The following is an 18,223-nucleotide window of genomic DNA, read 5'->3' as shown; positions in this document are numbered from 1 at the left end:
ATATATCGCGAGTTATACATATATCCAGGAGATGGATTCGACCTCTCCAGTTTGTTCTTGGGTTTGATTAACTGCTTCGTCTGTTCAAATCATGAAAATTTACCAACTGCTTTATTTGTAGTGGAAAACAAGAATGTTTTATTCAATTCAACAGAACTTCCTAAGCACATGACTAAGTAAATACATTTACGAGAAATTCTGCTGACTTCGCTATAGCGGTGCTTCGTTGTTGGTCAAGCACTCCGACGCAGTTTAGAAATAAGCCTATTCAGCATCAACCGATGATTGCCTGTTGGTGCACGGGGTGGTTGTGCTGAGGGGGCATGAGCATGGAACATGGACGCAGCCGCCAAGATGAAAAAGTGCTTACTCAGAAAATATGATAATTCTGAACGTTATTCAAGCGTAAAGCGATTCAATTCATAACGCGGAGATATAACACAAATTTATTTTCAACATTTTCAGCGGAAAAGAGCTGCAACTATTAAAATAACACACATATGATTAAAATAATATATAGACCACCCTGTACTTGTACAATAACCAAATTGTGGTGCAGGTGCGTAGACCGCAGGATATGTGTAACACCCCAGAGCTGTATGCAATATGTCAACATCTTGGAACGCCTTTCTATCAGCGAGTACAGTCTGAGAAGCTTAAGTTGTTTTCTGGTTCTTTTACGTGTGGAAATCATGTAAGTCGTCTGTTCAAGATGAGTCCAAGGCATTTAACGGCGATGTGTAGCCGTTCGGTTGGAATAATTCAAATGCAATGATGCTTCCGTGTTCTGACTCTTTATTTATAGTCAGTGAAGTTCGCTGTTTTGCAGAATATTGGATGTCTAGAATTTCCAGGTGTAACAATATATGCAGATTCATCTGCAAAGGTTCGGCTGCCTTGAGAACTCCTACTCTAATGCTTTTAATGACCCTTCAACGTAAAGGCACCTATCATCCTTGTTATTATTCTTCCCCCTCGGCATCGAATGTCTCTTTTATAGAAATCAAAGAATGCCGATTAGCAGTAGTTTTTGCGTTTTGCGTACTCCACAGTACATTTTAGAATACATTTGCCATTCAATATTATGTCTGCTTATTGGCATTTTCACTTGCTACCAATCTACAAGTTGTCCCTTCAACTATTTAGTAACCTTTCATAGATTATACTCTGGCCTTGTTCGTACAGTTCCGCCAAGTATTTTGGAGATTCAGTATTTGCCTTTGCTGCAAAATAAACAAGAGAGAACGCTACAGTCGAGCAAGCCCGACAGTGTAATACCCTGTACCCATGTAAACTTCCGTCCCTAAGTTATATGCGCCAATAGCAGCAGCAAAAAGAGGAAGAAGAGCGAACTTGTTGCTGCAGTTTGGTGGGGTTGTACTGGCGAGAATTTGTTTTGCTAATAACTTTTCTTAGAATTGACCGAATTTTACACAACAGTAGACAATTATATATAAATTATGTGTGCAAAGTTTGGTTTAGGTAGCATTTGAAATGTGGACGCTATTGACGAAATTCTGTAACGGGGGAAGGGGGGGAAAATTCCAAAAAATAAAATAAACTCGTCCTTACTCGGACCTAGCACAATCTGGATGCCAACTTTGGTTATTCTAGCTTTTATAGTTTCTGAGATCCTCGCGTTCATCCAGACGGACGGACAGACGGACGGACATGTCTAGATCGATTTCTCTCGTCATGCTGATCAAGAATATATATACTTTATGGGGTCGGAGATGCTTCCTTCTGTATGTTACATACTTTGCACAAACCTAATATAACCTTTTTACCCTACGGGTACAGGGTATAACAAAGCCAATGTTTCTTTTGAGTCGCATCTGGCCAATCACCAGGTCGACTGACAACTACATGATTATGGAAACTACTACAAGACAACTGAATCCAAAAAGGACTCCCACTACTTCGATGTCTGATGTCAAGAATGGCGCTGGAACCCCCAAGGAAGCAGACGGGATCGGCAGACCTAAAAAAAAGACGGCAACCTGGCGGCGGATGCACCCTTCAGGAATTCTCCCAGAAACAACAACACCACATGGGACACAGGCAGACAGACGGCTAGAAATAGAGAGTGTTAAGATTGGAAAAATGTCCTTGTAGTAGCCCTAAGCTCCCAAGTGGAGTACAAAGGAAATAATAAAAAAAATGTTTCTTATGTGTATTCAATTCAAATGAAATTTGTGTTTTTGGCAAACGCTTTGCCTGTCTCACCTTAGCTTTAATTACAATATTTAATAACACATTTCATATATATATTTATTAATATGCACATACATATGGTGTGCTGCTTTAGCTACAGCAGAGTGAAAGCACTGGATCCTTGGGCTTTTAGGTTTCATCGTCCTGCAGCTCCAGAAACTGCATGCATGTATCGCGAGTGCAGTCGCCTTTATTATTGAATAGGAATTTATAGTAATGGCCATCGGCGCAAATGGCTATTAAAAAATATATTTTAGTGGAACACATCAGTATAAAAAATGTAAGCAAATAAATGTTTTTGATCATTGTTTTCAAAACTCACCGACAACAGCGTTTGGCTCGGCGCCAAAGGCACAAATACAACGCGGTCCTTGTGGTATGGAGAACTTGACGAAGCTCCATTGACTTAATAAATACTTGGGTATGATGGGCAGCGACGACTCACGCTGCTTGTTGTCTTCGAGATTAAAGACATGTATGGTGCCATGATCGGAGGCCACCACCACCATGGTGGACTGGTGATTGAAATTGATGCAAAAGATGTTTGCGTGATTGCTGCCACGCCTGAGTTCCGAAACCTTCTTGCCGTTCTCCGTGTCGAAAATACGTATAAGAGTACCCTTTTCGCCAGCAGTAGCCAGACGAGTACCCTGCAAGTTCAGGGCAATGCAACTGATGGCTGCCTCGTGGGCTATGACCTCCAACGGTGCACGCTCCGTATTGGCAAGATCGACGATCTGTACATGGCCCGTGCGTCGACCGGGGAATGCAAGTAGACTTTTATTGCTGTGTGGACAAAGGACGCACAGACCGTTTGGGTTGGCGCTCGTCTCATAGACGTGAAGCTGCTGCGGCTGTTGTGTGAACGTAAACACTTTGATGACGCCCTCAAGCACAACGACAATGCGATCGCGTCGCAGACGAACTGCGCGAACAGGCTGATTGAAGTCCAATGAAATTGCCGGAGATTTCTTTAAATCATCCCACACGATGACTTTGTTAGGCGGATACAACGGTCGTATGCCACCGCCAACTAATGCCAGATAATTGCATCGGAAAAGCATTTCCACATGGCTAAGACCGCCTGCAAGTGCCAAGACAATATACAATTTTATGTTAGACAAGACAATAGGGCGTGAGATCTCCCAGGGCTCTAACTCGCGCACACACATACATTAAACTAAAATGAAACTGGGGCACCACACAAATGAACACATGTATGTAAATATGCATACCTTCAGGAAAATATTGGCGTTCCTTTTCCTTCAGCGGGTCGCAATTGTAAACACGAAAGCCCGTGTCCGTAGCACAAGCAAAGCATCCTGCGTCGCAATTAAAATAATTGGGCAGTCCGACAAAAAAATGAAAATACATAATATATACATTTTATTTGATAGCGGGTCAAGCTCGTGAGTGTGTGAATATGTAAACAACAGACCTTGATCCTGGTTAAAACCGGCATAAAGCAGTCCATTCCCATACGGATTTTGCTCCGTCAAATTCATTGTTCCAAGTTTGTGCACCACCGATCTTTCGCTGATTTTCGGAACTCTGCTGTTCTACGAATTCAATCAAATTTAGGCAGCGGTGATTTTTTCTTCGTATAAAAACAATGGTAATGCGCGTTTAAGTGTGACCAAAGTTGAAGAACGAGAAAAAGCTATGGGTCTCATGCAAATAAATTAGTAATAGCGTTATTGCTCAACACTTGACCTCTAAAATGCATGGACATGCCATTCACAAGGGACGCGAACATAGTCTGGGAAAAACAAATAGATTGCTATATTTATGCATTTAAAAAATTGATTGTGTCGAGTTAAAATTGCGCTATAATTATGGAAATGTCCACAGAAATAGACGCGGAAATCGGCATCGAGCCCTGCCGAGCGTGTGGCATCTTCTATACGATGGAGGAGGCGATAATTCGCCCAATGTTTAATAAATCTGGAGAAGGCGGTATCGCTAACATGCCGGAGATTCTAAAACAATTGTCTGCCTGGCACATTGAGGTGGGTGATAAAATAAAATAAGCCTATTTGAAGAAAATATATAAATGCCATCTTGCAGGTAACTCAGGATGACGGGAGACCGCAATACATGTGCGTAGGCTGCATAGGAGAGTTTAACAAGATTTTAAAATTCAAGAGCAGTTGCCTGGAGACTCAGGAGCATTTTGTCGAATTCGATTATAAGCGGCTACACAATGGCATTGTCATAAAGAGTGAAATAAAGCCTCCGGAGCAGTTTTGTGGCTTCATTTATTTAGACACAGACGAGGAGGAAGCCGACAGCGAGGAGGACGGCAGCAGGCGGGTTTGTGCTCCTTTAGACATACCGCATGTGCCCATCAAACTGGAACATATGGCGAGGGTGCCAGCGGGCCAAGATGAGGAAATTAAATTTCAGCCATCTGCCGAAACCACTGCTGACACAATGAAAAGCGTTTTATCTGATGAGGACACCTTTCAAGTTGTCAAAACTGAGCAATTGGCTACTTTAGCCAACGGATATACCTTGCCATCTACATCGGATATAACTGTAATTGATGACAGTGACGACGACGACGCCATTATAAAATTTACATACGACGATGAAGATGCGCTACCACCAGCGCCAATATCTCAGCCCTCATTCCTATGCAAGTTGTGCAATCATGAATCCGAAACGCAAGATCTCCATATGGAGCATATGCAACGCGTTCACTTGGTCAAAGACAGCGAGTGTCGCATTTGTGGCAAAAAGTTTACCAATTGCTCGGAGTCGCGATTCAAGTTCCATATGAAATTTCATAAGCTAAACAAACAAATAAAATGCACCACTTGTGGCTTCCTCTGCAACTCGAAAAACTCACTTAAGGAACACAAGCTGGCGATGCACACACGTGTCAAGTGTAAACTGTGTGGCAAGAGTAAGTGATATCTGTATAATGCTTTCGAAGTCACCCAATATCTGAATAATTTTATGCTGTTGCAGAAATCAAGCATAGGCTTTTACAAACACATTTGGCTCAACACTCTAGACGTGAGTAATATTGTGGGTTTGATTAGGTTCCGAACGAGCACTAATTTCTTGTTTCGTCCCTGTAGAGCTGGATGTGGAACTTGCTAGGAATATGAGCAACCTGTCAACACCACATAGCGACACAAGCATAAATAATTCAACGAGCTCACCTTCCTTAATAGCTCAAAACTCCAGAAGTAAGTAAAATAAAAAACAGGATTGATTATGTTCGAAGTGAGCCATAATTTGTTTAATCCCTGTAGATTTGGATGTGGAACTTGGTAGGAATATTAACAACTTGTCGACACCACTACGCGACACAAGCTTCAATAATTCAATGAGCCCTCCTTCCTTAATGGCTTCGCAATCCAGACGTAAGTTAAAATTTGTACTTATGTTGGAAGGCGGCTATAATTTGTTTAATCCCGTAGTGTTGGACGCGGAACTTGCTCGGAATATGAACAACTTGACCACACCACGAACTGACACAAGCTTGAGTATGAGCTCTCATTTCATAATGGGGCCGCAATCTAACCGTGAGTTAAAATTCGTGTTTGATTATGTTGCGAATGGGTTATAATTTGTTTAATCCCTGTAGCGTTGGTTGTGGAACTTGCTGAGGATATGAACAACTTGTTCACACCACAAGCTGACACGAGCTTCAATAATTCAATGGGATCTCCTTTCATAAAGGGTCCGCAATCTAGCCGTGAGTTAAAATTCGTATTTGGTTAAGTTGCGAATGAGTTATAATTTGTTGAATCCCTGTAGAGTTGGATGAGGAACTTGCTCGAGATATGAACGATCTTACATCACAAAACGAGCCAAACGCCAGTAATTCAATAAGCCCACCTTGTTTAATGGAATGCGCGTTTTGTTCACTCCAATTTGATGATGTGCAGCAATTGCAAGCACATGTATTGGACACACACAGAAATGCTCAGCTACCAACGAGTGCGACAAGTGAGTTTCCTGCTGCAGTCGACGTAATGTCATTGAATATTAGTCCTGATGGAGCAGCTAGCTTTCAAGATGTATCCCCATTATTTGCTGATCATTGGGCTAGTGAATCAACAGCTTCGGAAACGGAAAGTAGGCCGCTTTCCACTACTGAATCTCAGATATCAACGAGCAAAGTACTATGCAAATGTCACATTTGTGATAAGGTGTTCGATTTGCAAATTAAACTAAACAAACATTTAAAGACGCATCAAAAGAATCCCTTTTGATGGGCCATTTACATACTAATAGAACAGCCAACCGACTGGATTTTGTAGTGATTAAGATACAAAAACTACATATAACTACATAGCTTAGATTAACTTAAGTGCTGCTCTTAAATTCCACCCTGCCATATATGCATTATATTTCAGTTCAACTTTTTGATTCAATATTTAATAAGATGTTTCTACAAGCGCGTTATTATTACAATTTTTTAACGTAGGTATATATAACATCCGATCGTTAATATTGCTCCACAATGCAATAATTATTTGTGTACAACTTTCAACCTATAGATCTAGAAAAACTTTACAAATCTAAAAGAACGACAAACAGAAGTGAAAGAAAAACTGCAAAAATACGCTCGCTCTTGCTGTTGGTAGCCTCTGATTTCCCTTTAATTTCCGCTGCCACTGCCCGTATTAAGCACTGCTTGCGGCAATATTTTTTGTGTCAATGTTTTGCCGCCTCCATCTGTGGCAGCTACAACCGTGGAAGATGCCGCGACGCTCACCTTGGCGCCCGTTGCACTTGACATCGGAATTACTTTCATGTTGGAAAGCGGCTTTAGGTTTACGCCCTGCAGCGTTGGCGAAAGAAAGAGCTGACCACCACCACTTTGCACAGCAAAGACCACGTTGTTGGAGGATGTGGTAATATTACTGGCGATCTTGTTCCCACTACCACCACCTGAGGCGGCTGCCACAATCACATTCTTGCCCGATTGCAGCCGTAACGTTTGACCACCGGAGCCAATGACTAACGTCTTCGGGGAACTTGCAATGCCACTGGACGCTGTTGGCAGGCTGGTCGTTGTGCTTGTGCTGCTGGTCACAGTGGTTCCCGTTGCTGTCGACACATGCTGGAGGCGGAGTAACTGGTTGCCCATAATTACAGTTTGCATGGGTGCACTGACAACGGCGGGGATGGAGGAATTGCTGGAAGTGGTCACTTGACGTGGCAGATTTGTCTGTAAGAGAGAAACAACATAGATGAGACTAGTTTTCGAGTAAGGACAAAGCTAAGAAAGAACCAGCTTAGGGTGCAATGTCAACTTTTATAAATTGTTTATCCTTATTGTGGACTTGTGTCCAAAGCTTATGTTAAATATATTCCATTATTTATGGGCAAGGACCTTATTTGAATGCTATGAATACATGCTAGTATGTAAATATGCCTACAGTATTACGAATAATAAAACAGAAATACGTCTGATCAAGAGGGAACTGAAATATTTGCTTCGAAATACATTTTTCTTTCTATACAAGTATGTGGGCTACAATCTTGCTTCACCACTAAGTAGTTCATACCTTTAGTTGGTACCTAAACTGTGCTTTAGATATATACCATGCGTTTGTTTCTACGAACTTCGCAATCGAAACTTATCGGTTCAGTCAAAATAAACAGGGCATAATATGTAAAATAATATAATAGAGTGCATTGACTATTTTCTTTGTCGAAGAATTGTTAGTGCCATTGTAGTATTATGAACTAGGCAATTCCTGCAAAGCCGTAGTTGGTGGTGGTGCTTTACTTACCGCACTCTGAAGCTTTACTGTCTGGCCCCCGATGACAATGTTTTGGAGGTGCGTCGCTCCGCCTAGGGGACGCACTGTCGTTGAAGTGGACGTACTGGCGGCCACGTTCTTAAGAGTCACACTGCCGCCGGCATTCAGTGTCTTGGCGTGTAGAACTAAAGGCTTGCCCTGCAGCTGGGTCGTTCCTCCAGGGATTACCGTCGTCTTGCCAATAATTTTGGGCATGGCGTTTGTGGTCACAATTCGATGACCCGTGGCTAATTTTGTCGTGGTTGCGCCAGAGGTTACGAGACGCTGTTGGGTTGCGTTGCCTGTCGCCAATGTAATTACATTTCGTGGCGATGCCACCACTTGAGTGGCAACACTGGTGCTGGAGGAACTGGTGGCCAGTTGGAAAATGTTGGAGGTAGTTAGAACTTTGCCAGCGCTCGCTGTTTGCTTTTGCAGCAAATTGTCCAGAGTGATGATCTGGGCAGCTTGTGGCACTCCTCCCGTTGTCGCTGTGGTCACTGAAGGTCGTGCTACACGGGTCCCTTGTGTTTGCGAAGCCACCGCAACTGTGGCTGGAGCTGAGCTCACGGGCGTGCCGCTCTTTGCCTCCACAATCGGCTTGAACTGCATCGTCTGCTGCTTGAAATTTTGCAGTAGTATCCGCTGTTGCTGAGGCGAGAGATTCGCGGTGTTTAAGGTTTTAGTCGACGTGGTCGTGGTCGTGAGTATTTTAGGCTGCGTGATGAGCTTGGACTGCACGGTGCCGGTGTTTGAGGCAGCGGAGGTGGGCAGAGCTTGAAAGACGATGTTCTTGTTCGAAGAAATAGCCGTGTTGCCTGCAGAGAAAAATTCAATTTTTAAGTCTAGCATTGAAGGGGGGTTTTAAGACGGAGTCTTAGTTTTTTCTTGAACGCTCATAACTTAAAATCAAACTTACCAACGAGGATGCGCTGTGGCGTCTGCAGTTGCTGTGTCGTGCCAGTCCCTGTTGTCGTAGCAGCCGCCTTGTTCAGCAGTTGCTTCTGCTGCAACGTTGCAAACGCCTGCGGGGACATTTTGACAATCGTGCCGCCTGTTCCAGTGTTGGGATTGGTCGCCGACTTATTGCTGACTATTGAAACAGCACCAATTTTTTGCTGCACCGGTCGCACTGTGGTCTGAGCAAGCACACGTGGTCCAATAATTTGCACAGTGGGATGCTTAGTGGTTGTAGCCCCAGCCGATGTTGTTATTGGTTGGGCAGTTGTACTGTTGGTGTTGTTGCTGGCCGCGGGCAACAGTCGGATAATGTTTTTGGGCATTTGAGGACGTGGCGAAATGGCGCTGACTGTTAATGATTTGGGAGCGGTATCCAGCAGAATGTGTTGCTGTGGTTCCTTGGCTTGTTGTTGCTGCTCCAAAGGAATGATAAAGTTGCCCACCGGCTGTTGTTGTTGTTGTTGCGGCTGCTTTTGCTGCTGTGGAGGATTTGGCGATTTGACCTTGAGCGCTGCCGCTGCCGTTGCTCCTGTAGTTTTGGTCGTCTGGGGGCCCAAATGGTTAATTATAATGGGCTTCTTAATGGCTAGCTTCTTGGTAGCTGTAACCGGACTGTTGGTTTTGCTTGTACCGGCTGCGGGCGAGGTTGTGGCAACGTGTACCGTTTGCAGGCCACTGGGTGTTGATACCAAAATTGGGGTTGTCTGGCGAGCGGGACTGATCTTATTGGTCAGAGGGGTCTGGGGTAGGGGGAAGGTGTACTGCTTATTTCCATGTGGCGTTTTCTGAGCCATTTGTTTGTCCACAATGGTGACCACACCACTCCTCTGGGCAAGATGCAGCGGAGATTTGAGCAGAGATTTCTGTTGTTGTTGCTGCTGTTGCTGCTGCTGCTGTTGGAGGCTAGGCGCAGGTATGTTATATTTGAGGGGCGGCACTGGCGGACATTTGGTGGGCAGGGTCTTCTTCACTAGCAACGTTGCCGCTGGCGAGCCCGTGGGTGTTACTTTTGTTGCTAATGTTGTAGCTGCAGGCACCAGGGCAGGTAGTTCTGATTGCACAGATCCCATGGCCTGCTCTATGCCCAGTTCGCCCTCCTTCTTTGGTTTGCCCTTCGCTCTTTGCACCTTGTGCTGCTGCTTTTTGACCAGCGATTGGTTGTGTTTATGCATGCGCTCGAACTCATCTTCGCTGCGATTACGGTGCAAATATATCCATATCTTGCGCTTGGCATCGTACCGGACACAAGGGTCTAATCCGCCATGCATGCGATCCAATGCCCCACTCACTATCGTCTGGAGCACATTCTCCGCGGCATTATGGTTAATGTACTGAGAGCACTTGAGGAGCTCTGAAATTTCCGCTCGTGTGCCTTCGCCATTGGGCAAACGGGCCGTTGCATCTCGCACCAGAGTCAAAATTGTCACATATGGTGGTCTATCATCCACCATGACGGTGTGTCCGCGCGCCTTGTTCAGCGAGAAAGTCTGCGTGTAGATGCCCTTAACGGGGCCCACAACACTCTCGTAGCCATGCATGCGATAAGTAAAGGGCCGATGTGGTTGCTCAAATCGCAATCGTTCTTGCCGCTGAAATTCGAGTGTTTCCGCTTGAGTCGCCGTGCGCACCGTCCAGCTGGTTGGACAACGAGGCGGAGGTGTTGGCGATGCCAACAGCGCAAAATTATCTACAGGCACTTTGCCAATAGATTCCACGGGACTTAGCAGTGCGTTAGACACAACCACTTGTCCTTCTACTCTAGGTGACGTCTTCAGTGATTGTCCCAGGGCTCGGGGACTATGTGTTGGGGTGTGCTCTTTGAAATCTTTGCGCCGCTGCAGCCAATAGTTGCATAATGTCAACAAGCGTGCATCCGAATCTCGGCCAGCTCCGATCCATTGATATATATTTAACTGGGTCTTGTGCTCTATGTATGGCACATACTCCGCAGGTAGCGCGGCAAAGTCGCCAGAGAGAAAATTAATGCCCGACTGCAGGAGCACAGTCCAATCCGGCAAAGCGCGATACCAATCATTGGACGTGGAGGAGGGCGTGCCAGATAGCACGTTGTTGTCCTTCCATGCAACTAACATCGTCTGCAGCTCGGCATAGGTCATTCGATGATTAGGCGTGGCTACAAAGAAATCGCGCAGGAGCGAGAAAAAGCTGGACTGCTGAGATGACTCCGATGAAGAGGATAATATTGTAGGCTGCTGCTCACGCGTGGGTGAACCAGTGATATGAGTGGTGGCTGTGGTGGTGTTAATAGTGCAACCCTTGATCAGCGCCTTGTGTGGCGATGGGTTCAGGCTGCCCTTGGGGCGTCCCGGCGAATGCACTGCACCTATCGCTCGCACACCTATAGGCTCTAGCTTGGGCAGCGGCTTACTTGCAGGCGTAAGTTTTGGTTGCGGCGTCGTCGTCGGGGTAATTGCTGCATCGTAACCTAAACTGTCCAAGTCCAGGCCTTCATCATCGTCTTCATCGTCATCGCCAATGGCTGCGCGACCATAAACCTGCTGCGGCTCATCTGTAAGCAGTTCCGATTGCGGCGTCTCACACTTGGCGGCACCAATAGGCACCAAGGCAGGTGGCTCAGTTAGGCGCGCTGTTAAAGCTTTGGGCTTTCGTCCGGGCCTGAAAGTGCCAACAAATTGGGCCCGCGTGCAAATGTCACGCAATCGTATGTCCGTTGTATCAAAATCGGGCAAATCCTGCAAAAATGAAAAGTTATAGAGAACTATTCCCTATATTATTGTGTTTGTACTCACCGGCTCAGCGAGTTTTCTTCGCTTGTAGTCTCGAAGATACTTCTTAAAATTCTTATCGTTGAGCCGCGGTATCTTGGCCGCTTGCATAGTTCGTAAAACGTGCTCATCATCCACGCCATGGCGACGCTTGAAGAAGGTGCTGTAAATGCATTTTTTGTCGGCGGCATTCGAAGGTTTGGCCGCCAAAGCCCCTCCATTGCCCACCTCCACAGGCGCCCATTCCTGCTCAATGGCTGCCAGCTCTGCCGCCTTGATGGCATCTTCGTCCTGCTCATCGGCGCTAATATCATCGGGCTGCAGATCCAGCTCTTTTGTCAGCTCGTACAGCTCCAAACAGTATCGTTTACGCGCACGCTGAGCTAGAAACTTACTGTTCATTTGCAACGTTGGGGGCTTTCGTTTACGGGAGCGGGCTGAACGAGAATTGGAGTAGAGTGCGCTATCTGGGGGGGCTGTGTACACATTACGCAGCAGGTGCTCCCTCGATATAAAGAGTTCCTTAGCCAGTTGGCTCAGACGTTCGTATTGCTGAAACCGACGCTCCCGACGTTTGGAATGCTCAATGCTGCGACGCAACTGTAGGACATCGGGACGCAGACTACCATCCTCAAGCTGACGCTGTAAGACTTCTAAAGGGCCTTGACCAAAACGCTCAATGTCACCATTGAAGAGGTCGACAATCGTGCGCTGGAGCTCTTCGGCCGCCAAATCTGGCGTCAGAAGAGGCTCAAATTTTGGCAGCAGCGATACCAACTGAGCCTGCATGCTCTGTGGCAGCATATTCCAGGTCTCCAATGAAAAGAATTCATTGAAAATAGTGGCGCTTTCGCAAAGACCACGAGGTAAGCGAAACGTATGTTCATCCGTGAGCTGCGCCAGCTCCAACTCATTTGATTGCGTGGTGGTGGCATCATCGTCCGACTGCGAGCTGGTCTCATCATCATCGGAATTCGATGTAGACTCATTGTCGTCATCACTTAACGCGCTACTCGAACTTGAAGTTGAAGATTTTGTGCTGTTATTGTCGCTGTTGCTTCCACCACTGGCGCCGCCGCTGCAGTCACCGTCATTGATGTTGTAAGACTCGCTCAATTCCTCATCTTCGTCCGATTCCGGCGCATACGGCATAGACATGGACATGTTGTTATTCCTGGCGATGTTGTTGTTCATTGGTAGCAACGATTTTCACAGTTTTTCGCACTATTAGCACATGCAGCACTCAGTTATTTGCACACTGTGCGACTTTTTCTCTACACTAATTTATAATTTTGCCTCTTACGCCTCGTTATATCAAACATTTAGCTGCTTGTTTTCTTCTTTTGTTGGCAGCGCGCCTCATTGGCCATTCACAGTTAGACATTCGCTGTGGAGCGCCAACATCGCACATAACATCTGTGTGCGTGTGTGTGTGTGCGTGTGTATACCACCAAATAAATTTTTAGCGGCGACTTGACGACGACAACCACGACGTCGGCGCTTGCATTGTTTAATTAACTGCAATTTAATTAAACATCAGCGCTAAATGTAGTCAATATATAGTCGCTGCTTCCTGATTTGATTGAGAGCTATTGTAAACGCTGCTCTCGGGTAACAAAATGTACCGCAGGCAAGGATCCCAAGTAAAAAAACTGGGTAAGTGTAAGTCCAAATCGGTGTGTGTGAGTGTGTGTGTGCAATGTCTGTGAAAACGCGCGACGCTCACTTAAATGTGCAAAAATGTAAATTCGCTTAAAAATTAAGCATTAATACACTGAACAGAAATGCAATCAGAATACGAATTGAAGCCTTTAGGATTGGAAGTTTTTGTGAAATAATAAAAACGCCGACGCCAGCGTCAGCGAACATTGTGCAAAAAGTGATTGAAGAAGAAGCAGCAGTATCTTTAGCGGCAGTTCCTTATACTATGTATGTATGTACATACATACATATGTATGTACAAAAAATGCCGATTGGCAAAGCGTGTGTAGTAAGAAAAGGTTTAGTGCATTAAATGTTTTTTTTCTGCTTCCTCTACTTGCAGCATTCATTTAAGAATTAGAAGCGTCGCAAAGTACAAGCAAGTACACGCTGTTACCTATGGGAGAGGAGGGCACGGCAAAAAATGTCAAAGCTGCGACAAAAACAACAAGCCAGTCGGACACTGACACAACAGGCAACAAAACTAATGGCATTAGCAATGAAAATGGAGCAGCTCTAAGTGACGGATATAACGACGGCACCAAAGCTGATAAAAAGCCTGTATCCAAAATACGCATTGTGCCGCTAGAAAAATTGTTAGCCAAGCCGCAAAATAAGGAACTGAGGAGTCCCATAACTTCCTCCAAACTACTGTCTCGCCCCAGCACGGAGAAAAGAAGCGCTAGGTTACCGCCACGCCGGAGCAGAAACAAAAACGTCTCTATAATCGAACTGACCGACAGTGAAGTATCTGAAGAGGAGGAGCAGTCAGATCAGTCAGAGCAGCAACAGCAAGAGAAGCGACAGGAGTCAGTAATAAAGACAAAGACCGAACGCACAATTCGCAGCGATTCCAGCTCTGAGGAACTGTCGACAAAAGTGACAAAAAAACGAACAACGCGAGGCATAAATTCAAATCAGCCTGCGGCCAAGCGTAGATGCGAAGCTCGTTCCAACACAAGCACTAGCAGTAGTAGCGAGACCATTAATAGAAGAGGCCAAAATAACCGACAACTCAAGGTGCTGGGCGACAGCGAGGAAAGCTGCGGTGCGAGTGTAGTGGGCGATCACGGAAGTGCGCCAAAAAAGCTACGCCGCTGCGTGGTACGTGTGAAGCGCTTGAAACTTACGATTTCGACATCAAACAAAGAAACAAAGAATCACAAGGATAAGCATAGGCAGTGCTCGGCTACACCAGGTGCAATATCCGAGAGCAATAAAATGAGCACCGACGCTGAAACTGAGAAAGCTACGACCTCAACGTTAGCGGCTAAACGTCAGCGACGCAAAAAAAGCGATAGCAATGCAGAGGACAGTGACTATGAACAGGAGCACGAGGAGGAGCATCAGGCTGAGTCCGAGACAGATCAAAAATCCGATGCTGATCCAGACCACGACGAAGATGCCAATAGTAGTGGGAGTGAGGTAATGCCGCAGCGCAAGAAGCGCAACTTTACAGGCAAATCAAAGAAAAATAGCGATGCCGAGTCCAATAACTCCTCGGATTTTGAGCCAGATGAAAAGAAAAAAAAGAAACGTAAGCGAATCAAAAAAAATTCGAGTGACGAAAGCGACGGTGATGGCGATGAGAAGAATAAAAATAAACGTAAACACATACGCAAAATTATCAAGACCAAGGATTTGGATGTAAGCACTAAGGAAGCGGCTAAAGAAGAGGAAGAGCGCCGCAAACGCATCGAGGAACGCCAAAAGTTATATAATCGCATATTTGAAAAGTCGGAGAGTGTGGAAATCAACGAATTGGTGCTGGACTTCGATGAGGAATCACAGAAGACATTGCTCCAAGTAGACAAGGGACTGCTAAAGAAGCTCAAGCCACATCAAGTGGCTGGCGTTAAGTTTATGTGGGATGCATGCTTTGAAACCATAAAGGATATTGAGGAGAAGCCCGGATCGGGCTGCATCTTGGCCCATTGCATGGGACTGGGCAAGACGCTGCAGGTCGTGACTCTCACCCATACGCTGCTCTCCAACACGCGACGAACGGGCGTGGAGCGTGTGCTCGTCATCTCTCCTCTGAGCACTGTAAACAATTGGGCGCGTGAGTTCGTCCATTGGATGGCTTTTGCACATAAACGCGATATTGAGGTCTACGACATTTCACGTTATAAGGACAAACCAACGCGTATCTTCAAGCTGAACGAGTGGTTCGAGGAGGGCGGCGTTTGCATCCTCGGCTATGATATGTACCGTATACTGGCCAATGAGAAGGCCAAGGGCTTGCGTAAAAAACAGCGAGAACAGCTGCAACAGGCACTTGTCGATCCTGGCCCTGATTTGGTCGTCTGCGATGAGGGCCATCTGTTGAAGAACGAGAAGACCTCGATCAGCAAGGCCGTTACACGCATGCGGACCAAGCGGCGTGTCGTGCTCACGGGCACCCCACTTCAAAATAATCTCAAAGAATGTAAGTAAAAGTAATTACCTTTTGATGTCCGTATGAGAACTTATCGACATCTTGATTTTTACATGCTCTTAGTTCTAAGTAATTCTTTTCTTGAATTATTCCCATATAAACCTTGATTACTCTTCACAGATTATTGTATGATTCAGTTCGTCAAGCCAAATTTGCTAGGCACTTACAAGGAGTATATGAACCGGTTTGTCAATCCCATTAGCAATGGCCAATATACAGACTCCACAGAACGTGATTTGCGTTTAATGAAGCATCGCTCGCACATTTTGCACAAACTTCTCGAAGGTTGCATTCAGCGACGTGACTACTCTGTGCTCGCACCCTATTTGCCACCCAAGCACGAGTATGTGGTGTATACCACTCTTTCGGACCTGCAGCAAACACTTTATGAATACTACATGACCACGTATCGAGATCAGAGCAGCTCAGACATTTGCGGCAAGGGTGCGCGTCTGTTCCAGGACTTTCAGGACTTGCGTCGAATTTGGACGCATCCAATGAATCTGCGAGTTAACAGCGATAATGTCATCGCAAAGCGACTGCTGAGCAACGATGATTCCGATTTGGAAGGTTTCATATGTGATGAAACCGATGAAGAAGAGGCCGCATCCAACTCAACGGACAGCAGCAGTGAATCCTTTAAATCATCGGCAAGCAATTCACTTGCCATTGCAGGTGGTAGCAAAATGAAGAAGCGAAAGACTCGCAATGGCACTCGTTCCGGTGTTATAGACAGTGATTCGGATATGGAAATGCAGATCGGTGCTGGTGGATCCAATGCCCAAAAGGACGATCCCTCCGAATGGTGGAAGCCATTCGTCGAGGAGAAGGAACTGAACAACATAAATCATTCCCCAAAGCTGCTAATCCTAATGCGATTGTTGCAGCAGTGCGAAGCAATTGGTGATAAACTATTGGTCTTCTCACAATCACTGCAGTCGCTCGATGTTATTGAGCATTTTCTCTCACTGGTAGATAGCAACACTAAAGGCTATGAGTACGAGGGTGAGTATGAATACGAATATTATAAGAGGGATAATCTGATATAAGCCCATTTCAGGAGATGTATGCAATTGCAAGGGTTGCTGGTCACCTGGCGAGGACTATTTTCGTTTGGACGGATCCTGCTCAGTGGAACAACGCGAGGCCATGTGCAAGAAGTTCAACAATCCCACCAACTTGCGGGCTCGTCTGTTTCTGATATCAACGCGCGCCGGCGGTTTGGGCATAAATCTTGTGGCTGCCAATCGTGTGGTCATTTTCGATGTCTCCTGGAATCCCTCACACGATACGCAAAGTATATTTCGTGTGTATCGCTTTGGTCAGGTCAAGCCCTGCTATATTTATCGACTAATAGCAATGGGCACCATGGAGCAGAAAGTGTACGACCGCCAAGTGGCCAAACAGGCCACAGCCAAGCGTGTAATTGATGAACAGCAGATTTCAAGGCATTACAATCAAACGGATTTAATGGAGCTTTACTCATACGAGCTGAAGCCGAGCGTCGAACGAGAAATGCCCATTCTGCCGAAGGATCGATTGTTCGCCGAGCTCTTGACCGAGCACGAGAAGCTAATATTTAAATATCATGAACACGACTCATTGCTGGAGCAAGAGGAGCATGAGAACCTAACGGAGGAGGAGCGCAAATCGGCCTGGGCTGAATACGAGGCGGAAAAGACGCGCACTGTGCAAACGTCACAATATATGAGCTATGATCGCGGTGCCTTTGGAGCCCAGGTGGTGGCCAATCAGTTTGGCAATGCATCGGGCAGTGTCACATCGAACAAGATTTTCGGTTTCCGCTCGGACATTTTGCTGCAATTGCTGAACATGAAGATTTCCAAAGATCACCCAGAGCTAACGCAGAACCAGGTCATCCAATTGGTGCCTAGCTATTTGCAGCAACTTTACAATGAGATGAATAATGGTGATCCTACCATGTACAAGGACTTACTTCAACTACATGCGAACATTGTGCATCCTAGTGGCATGTATATGAACCCATTGCTATATGCCAATCAAAATCCATCGGCTGCGGGCTATCAACAGGGCTCAGCTATGGCCACAGGAGCGGTTCAGCAAGTGCCACCAGCGTCCAATCCCAATGCGCCAGGCTTTGAGGCGGACAAGGTATACGAGATTGATTAGAACGCTGCCATGGCTGGCGTACGCTTCATCATTTTCAACAATTATTATTATGATTATTTCATTTTGAATTTAAAACGTAGTTAATTGACGACGATACTTGTACGTTGGCAACATTGATCGCCGCGTATCCTTTACCTAAAATTAATATCATTTACTTATGTTTTTTTATATGTAGCCAAGCGATAAGTTTATAGTTTCTACATCAATTAAGTTCAAAACTGTCCTAACACATATTATGAGATATA

General features: G+C 45.6%; 4 protein-coding genes across 5 annotated transcripts; 2 read left to right on the top strand and 2 right to left on the bottom strand.

The window, feature by feature from the left end:
- Positions 1–2,192: 2,192 nt before the first annotated feature.
- Positions 2,193–3,829, bottom strand: LOC115625299 (WD repeat domain phosphoinositide-interacting protein 3). 2 transcript variants are annotated; one of them, XM_030520314.1, is made up of 4 exons: positions 3,653–3,829; positions 3,450–3,536; positions 2,537–3,298; positions 2,193–2,450 (listed from the first exon to the last, which is right to left on the bottom strand). In XM_030520314.1, exons 1-4 carry the CDS (start codon positions 3,717–3,719, stop codon positions 2,344–2,346), a joined length of 1,023 nt encoding a protein of 340 aa, XP_030376174.1. In that variant the 5' UTR covers positions 3,720–3,829; the 3' UTR covers positions 2,193–2,343. The 2 variants fall into 2 exon arrangements, with proteins under 2 accessions (XP_030376174.1, XP_030376175.1); XM_030520315.1 differs by having other exon boundaries at positions 2,193–2,402.
- Positions 3,830–3,985: 156 nt separating this feature from the next.
- Positions 3,986–6,625, top strand: LOC115625132. The gene is made up of 8 exons (XM_030520046.1): positions 3,986–4,223; positions 4,282–5,122; positions 5,188–5,235; positions 5,301–5,411; positions 5,478–5,588; positions 5,646–5,750; positions 5,813–5,923; positions 5,986–6,625. Exons 1-8 carry the CDS (start codon positions 4,050–4,052, stop codon positions 6,441–6,443), a joined length of 1,959 nt encoding a protein of 652 aa, XP_030375906.1. The 5' UTR covers positions 3,986–4,049; the 3' UTR covers positions 6,444–6,625.
- On the bottom strand, positions 6,588–13,004 carry LOC115625131. Its single transcript, XM_030520045.1, has 4 exons — positions 11,714–13,004; positions 8,902–11,656; positions 7,974–8,800; positions 6,588–7,405 (listed from the first exon to the last, which is right to left on the bottom strand). The coding sequence occupies exons 1-4, from the start codon at positions 12,881–12,883 to the stop codon at positions 6,833–6,835; spliced, it is 5,325 nt and encodes a 1,774-aa protein (XP_030375905.1). The 5' UTR covers positions 12,884–13,004; the 3' UTR covers positions 6,588–6,832.
- A 185-nt stretch (positions 13,005–13,189) lies between these two features.
- LOC115625166 (transcriptional regulator ATRX homolog) lies at positions 13,190–18,119 on the top strand. Its single transcript, XM_030520097.1, has 4 exons — positions 13,190–13,345; positions 13,734–15,818; positions 15,948–16,832; positions 16,888–18,119. The coding sequence occupies exons 2-4, from the start codon at positions 13,790–13,792 to the stop codon at positions 17,976–17,978; spliced, it is 4,005 nt and encodes a 1,334-aa protein (XP_030375957.1). The 5' UTR covers positions 13,190–13,345; positions 13,734–13,789; the 3' UTR covers positions 17,979–18,119.
- Positions 18,120–18,223: the final 104 nt, after the last annotated feature.

The sequence above is a fragment of the Scaptodrosophila lebanonensis genome, unplaced genomic scaffold (assembly GCF_003285725.1).
Source record: "Scaptodrosophila lebanonensis strain 11010-0011.00,11010-0021.00 unplaced genomic scaffold, SlebRS2 tig00000072-arrow-pilon, whole genome shotgun sequence".
Classification (NCBI taxonomy): domain Eukaryota; kingdom Metazoa; phylum Arthropoda; class Insecta; order Diptera; family Drosophilidae; genus Scaptodrosophila; species Scaptodrosophila lebanonensis.
This window is presented reverse-complemented; position numbering and strand designations above follow the sequence as displayed.